Source organism: Pterocles gutturalis, unplaced genomic scaffold, assembly GCF_000699245.1.
Source record: "Pterocles gutturalis isolate BGI_N339 unplaced genomic scaffold, ASM69924v1 scaffold11973, whole genome shotgun sequence".
In the NCBI taxonomy this organism is placed as follows: domain Eukaryota; kingdom Metazoa; phylum Chordata; class Aves; order Pterocliformes; family Pteroclidae; genus Pterocles; species Pterocles gutturalis.
The window spans coordinates 87,404-93,481 of NW_010123130.1; the positions used below are offsets into that span (position 1 = coordinate 87,404).

The window sequence follows — 6,078 nt, forward strand, 5'->3', positions numbered from 1 at the left end:
ACTGCCTTCTCTGCCACATCCACCCTCTTCCTCCCCTATACATCAACTACAAGGACCTCTCAGTTTGTGTGCAACTGCCTTGCACAGTAATATTCTGAGCAGTAAAATCGTTTACTAGAAATGCTCCAGCTACTCATCAGCTAGCTGCTGTGCTGCACTCTTCTTCTTGCTGGGGAATGCAAGTGGAAGACAACAAACACATTTCAACTTTTGTTTTTCTATGTAGCTGACAACTGTGCAACTCCTCAGAAAAGTTCCACTCAAAGTTACATTTCATTCCTTTCAAGGCTTCTCCCCCACCCTCTCCAGATTGTAGGCCTGATTTTGATCATGAGAAGAGAACCCGTAACACACATCACCATGTTTGTTGTCTCTTAACGAGGGAAAAAATAGTAAAACTGTTGTCCACCAGGCTAAAAAAAATTAGAAAAAAAGCAAGCAAGGACTTTGCAACGTGCACTTGCACTGTCTTGCCTTACCTCAAATATATTGGCGGGTTCATTGCTGTACTGACTGGAGATGATCTCTGACTGGTCGCTGTACCACTTGAGTCCCCCCAGAAAACTGTCTGCATCCAAGTCGTTCACATCTAGTTCGGAGAGGTCAAGTTCTGGCAGATCTGGGCAAAGAGGCTGGTCTTCACCAACCAGAGCAGCACACTGCAGGAAACAGCAACACAGAAATAGTTTCATTAATTACTAGGAATCTATTAACTTTTAATATCATGTGATAAGAATTAAGCCTCGATTAAGCTATGGCACAGGGTCGCCAGAATTGACTTTGTTTTCTGGAAAAAAATCCCACTAAGTATTAGATAATTGTTAGCTCTATACAGGTATGCAAAGGGGAGGGGGAAACAGGAGGACACAAGCTGCCTTCTCTATCACATCTCTGAACAGCGGCAACAACTTTCCTCCTCCCTATAGTCTTTGGTAACAATCGTGTTCAAAGCTTTATTAAATCCAACAGCCAAGGCCAAAGCATGGCCTTATTCTCCTGCTTCAGAGCGAACCAGTGCAGGTAGAAGTTACAGATGAATACCTCTGGGCAAGGTCTGTCATGCATTTCCTGATGCATTCAGGTTAAAGAGGCACAGCCTGTTACAGCCTTCCGCCCTGGAGGCTAGCTCAAGCTGGAGACAGTCACACTATCAGTCCTACAGATCCTCACCGCAATCCCTGACGTCAGTCACGATGGTGGCTACCATATGGGCATAAAAATGTATGGGTCAGTGATGCTGCTGTGCTCTTTTCCCGATGCACTTGATACACAGACCACAGTCTCCCAGTTATACACGTCAGGGTCCTGGCCACCAAAGCGTGTTCTGAAAAATGCCTATATTCACCTTTGGGGGACAGGCATAGATAGTTCACGCAGCCTTTCATCTGCTTGGTGTGAACATCTATATTGTCCCAGCCAGCTTCCTAAGTATCCCCAGACAATGGCTACAGTGAGGGAACCAAACAGGTTTTCCTCCTCTGGCAGCCTCTGATTCAGTAATCCTAATGTAGAGGGTCTATGAAACACTTTGGTTGAGGCAGTGAAGAAAGTCTTGTCTGCATGGATCCTCTTCAGCAGTGCAAAATGTTTTTGTCTCCGTGACTTACAAACGGAGCAGCGATAAATACAAATGTACCTGGAATAAGCATCCTCTTACACGCTAGTGTGCAGCTAGATATGGTATTGACTGACCTACTAAGCAAGAAAAAAGTAATAATGCACATCCACTTTATCATGGCAATTGTAATGTTAAGAACATCTGCCAAAACCATTTCTTAATTATGGAAAACACACAGTAACAGCTTGGCAAATAGGGGAGTCCCATACGTCAAGGCTCGTTGATGAAGCAATTTCTCCTGCACTGTACCACATACCCTTGTAATTCATCTCCGAACACCTACGTTGGTATGGGCATATTTCAAAACATATGTAAAGCTGCAAAAGTACCAGGCGCTGAATGGTTAAAAGCCATTTAAAGTCAGCTGAGTCTAAGGGCTTCCACCCTGAGTATTTCTAGTGTTGTGTTATGGAGGGTCAACAGCAGGTCCTCCTCGACTCCCATCAGCTGACTGGGTGGTTTGAATGATTTCCCAACTTCTATTTGGACTGAAGTCAACCCAGAAAGTGCCACTTTCTGAAGAGGGATGTCTGTAGGGCACTAGCACAGTGTCCACAGACGTGAATGCTGCTTATGTCATGCTCACAAGGACTGCCTTTTACAATGATGCAGACAGGAGCTGCTGAAGGTGCATTTCATTGAGGTTTTTGTCCCTGGGAATCTTGGTGTGGCTGCAGTGTGCGGGCTGGATGCAGCAGCACAGCCATGAGCAAAGATTTTGTCTGTTGGCACAAAGACTCAGTGCAGCTGGTGCGAGCTATAATTTACCAGACAACTTCTACGTCTACCAAGACTCTACGAGACAATCATGGAATAGGCCAAGGGGTAAGGGAGCCGACAGGCTGCAAAATAGCAGTTGCTTTTCTTTCTATTATTTAAGGGGCTGCAGAACTTTCAGAAGTCAAAACCCCACTTAAGTAATTTTCACTGCACACAATTTTTTATTATTATTTTCATCGGGGGGCGGGGGGGGGGGAAGAAAAAAATTAGAGACTTCCCTCTTCCTTAGTATGAGACACAACATTCTGGCAGCAATCTTATAATGCAGAGACGACCTTTTTTGATGCTTGGCCAAAATCTCTGATCTCATTAAAGGATAATCTAGTTTTGACTGAAAAGGTAGATTCTCAGCATCATTCTCAGGTTTGTGTTGTGGAGGTCAGTAGCTTGTAACTGACGCCGTAGACTTCTAAAGTATCCTGCTGATCTGTTACTGCTTTCGTTTGTAAAAATAGCTTCACTCTGTGAACCACCTACTTAAACATGTTTACTTTTGGTAATCTGCGTTTTTAAGTTCCTACAGTGGGTTTTTGAACCAACATAAACAATGGTATTAAAAAAAAAAAAACAAACCCAAAACTGCCCATTGCAGCTTTCATTTGCCTACAGTGACTGCAGTGTCACCTAAAAAATGTAATTGCTGAAATGAAGTATATATGCTCTTGCCAATGCTGACATGATAATAAAATCAATGTTTCTGAATATGACATTACGCTTCTAATCTGAGACACATTAGTAGCAAGTGTTCCTGTTATTAATTTATATTTGGCCTTTGGATGATGCCAGATTTAACACTCCAAGTCCTAAAACTGTCCTCATCTGACACACTGATATTTACTGTTTGCCTGTACATCTGTAACAGGTGCGCCTGCATTGATAGCATACATTTTACTGTCTTCCCACTGTTATTTGATATGATAGTTATTCCATAACTATAGCCTTAATTTTGTAGTAACATTGAAGAGGATAAAGTAGTCACTAAACACGAAAGGCTAATTACTGTGCGTTATTTCACTCCAACAGACTTTTTTTTCTCTTAGTTCAGGCGCAAACAATAAATTATCTTAACTGCATTGATGATAATGAATCATTATAACTAAGTATAATTCTCTATTAACCTTTTGGACATTTTTGTGCCTTTGAAGGTAAATTAAAAAAATAAAAAAGAAGACTGGACTTGTGCCATATTAATTATATTAATGAAAATATAATCTGTGTTTTAATTTTAACAAATTTTTCAAACAGCCAAGGGGATGAACTCATGAAAGAAAGAGAGACTTGACAGAATGTGTGTCATGTGGATTCTCTCTATCAATCTTTGCAACCTTACTGTACATCACCTTCATTATGCTGTGAAGCACTGGGGACGCTGATCAGCTACAGTGATGCAGGCCTTTATTAAGCCACATGCCATCCTGTCATTACGTGACCGAGAATATAACACATTTTACATTGACAGCAAACATTAGTGATTCAAAAAATGAAAGCTGCCTCCAGTGCCTGCCACCTGCGATATTTTAGATCGGTAAAGGTGATTCCCCGAGCCAAAGCAGCATGCAGCCGCTAGTATTGCTACAGGAAGTGCAATGCAGGAGCACACTGGTAAAATCCTACCCACAGTTAATCCATCCACCACACAATTAATATTAGGATCAAACTCTTTTTCTTTCTTTTTTTTCTCTGCACTATGAAAAAGTCATTCACATAAATTATCTATTTTGTTACTAGCTTGAAATTACTGCAGGAACTCTAGTGATTAAAATAAATCTTCAGTATTTCCATATAAGCTTGTCCCTCAATCAGCTCCTAGCAGCATTAGGAATAATACATGATGGAAAAATGAAGCTACGGCAGCTGAGACCCCTGCTACAAGCCAGACAACAACCCACAGGACACTCCAGCTACTCAGAAACAATTAGGACTTTGGAGCCAGAAAGTCATCCACTTACAGCCTTGACTCATAATAGCTACAGGACATATGAATTATCCATATCTATTCCACTTTACCAAGAAATCAAAACAAGGTAAGAGCAATTACAATATGCAAACAGAAATCAGCAGATAAAATGGCAAGCTGCAAATATTTAAAACATGACAAAAAGAGTTGAGAATACACATGTATGCTCTGCCAGATAGGAAAAATATACTGGAGAACACGGTAACGTTTTTACTTTAGATGGGTAGCTCTCTACGGGCACACGAACATCTTATTTAAAAAGCATCGCCTGTAACCTGTTTTTCCCTCCCCTGTTGCCCGAGGGGAGCATTTTAAGCACTTATTCCAAGCTTGCAGCCAGAGGGTTAGTTCCTTTGAGCAGGTCTGTATTTGAGATTCCTCTCCATGGGGTCCAAAGAAAGTTTGCCTCGCTTCGCAAGTTGCCCGAACTTTCAGGTAACACTCCATTTTGCCGAATGTAAACATGCAGAAATCCTCAAACCTCACTTCATACTCCAGAGATTACCAGGGAGCTGCTTGCCTTTTTTTTTTTTTTTTTTCCTTTATGAATTGTAGCCAGCAGAAGCTGTGGATTTGATGTATTGCCGTCTATTTTTACACAAGCAGCAGCAGCGGCAGTGGCAGCAGCAGCAGTTCACACAGTCCTGCATAAACTCTATTCTCATGGTTCATCCTGTTGTCTCTGTTGTACAGTGGGATTTAACCATTTGTTGGACTACTCGGATTGACTGAGAACCCTGCTCTACGGGACATTAGCTACAGCGTCATTATTCCAGTATCACAAGAAGCAGGGAAATGTCTCCTTCCAGAAATCTCTTTTAAAAGCACCTAAAGCCAAACAACAGGGTATTCATTCTTGTGTGCGTGTTTGAATTCTGCAGCTGATAAACAAGGAAGAAGCCTTCTACAAAGCACAGTGAAATAAGCAATTAAAATATGAAGCCGTTGGTTAATTTTAACTTTTTTTTTTTTTTTAAAGAAACATTAATCTTATTCTAAATAAACATGGCATTTTTCCAACCAGGCCACTAAATGCCACTGGAAAGACTTCAGACACCGATTCATATCAATATCTTAGAGCATAAATATTGCATATGATGGGAAAGCAAGCCAGAGGCACATGAAAATAGTTTCCAACTGCAGGAGATACTGATGACAGGAGCTCAGCTTTGATTTGCTCAAGGCATCGCAGAGTAACCTTAAAATAGCAAACTTACTGGAGTTAAGATAAGATTCAGACTTGTTTGCGAAGTATGCCACCTCGGCCATCCTGCCAGTTCCCTGACAAGCCCACCCTCCCCGCTGGCCGCCCGCGCCCCCCGTGCCCCTCACCTCGAGTTCACTCCATACAGAGTCCTGGTTGCACATGTCCCACGCCATCCAGCTGCGGAGCGACAGCAGGAAAGCTGGCAAACTACGGTCCAGAGTCAGGCAGGCAGGCAGCAGACACTCATGCAGGCAACGAGACCCTCTCTGAGAGTGAACCGAAGGCACCTGTCTTACTACTGTTCCCTGTCACATGACAAAGCTATTAAAAAGTAGGCTGGGCTGTCACTCATCCAGCCTTCTGGTGCCGCTGCTCCAGCCCGTGACGTCACCCAGGGGCAGACCCAGCCTGAAGTGAAGTAAATCTTCGCAAAACCCGCTCAGACTTCGGCGGCCGCGGCACCACGCTGCGATTCAAAGCAGATTTCGACGCCACACCCCCCAAACTCTGCTGCCG

At 42.8% G+C, this 6,078-nt stretch overlaps 1 protein-coding gene across 1 annotated transcript in view; it reads right to left on the reverse strand.

Moving 5' to 3' along the window:
- Positions 1-5,824, reverse strand: part of PPARGC1A (peroxisome proliferator-activated receptor gamma, coactivator 1 alpha) — a 65,963-nt gene extending 60,139 nt beyond the window's left edge. Inside the window, exons 1-2 of the mRNA XM_010077793.1 lie at positions 5,688-5,824; positions 480-659 (exon numbers count right to left, since the gene is read on the reverse strand). Of these exons, the coding sequence (XP_010076095.1) occupies positions 480-659; positions 5,688-5,735 (228 nt within the window). The 5' untranslated portion in view covers positions 5,736-5,824. The remainder of the gene's footprint in view (positions 1-479; positions 660-5,687) is intronic.
- Between the last annotated feature and the right edge of the window lie 254 nt (positions 5,825-6,078).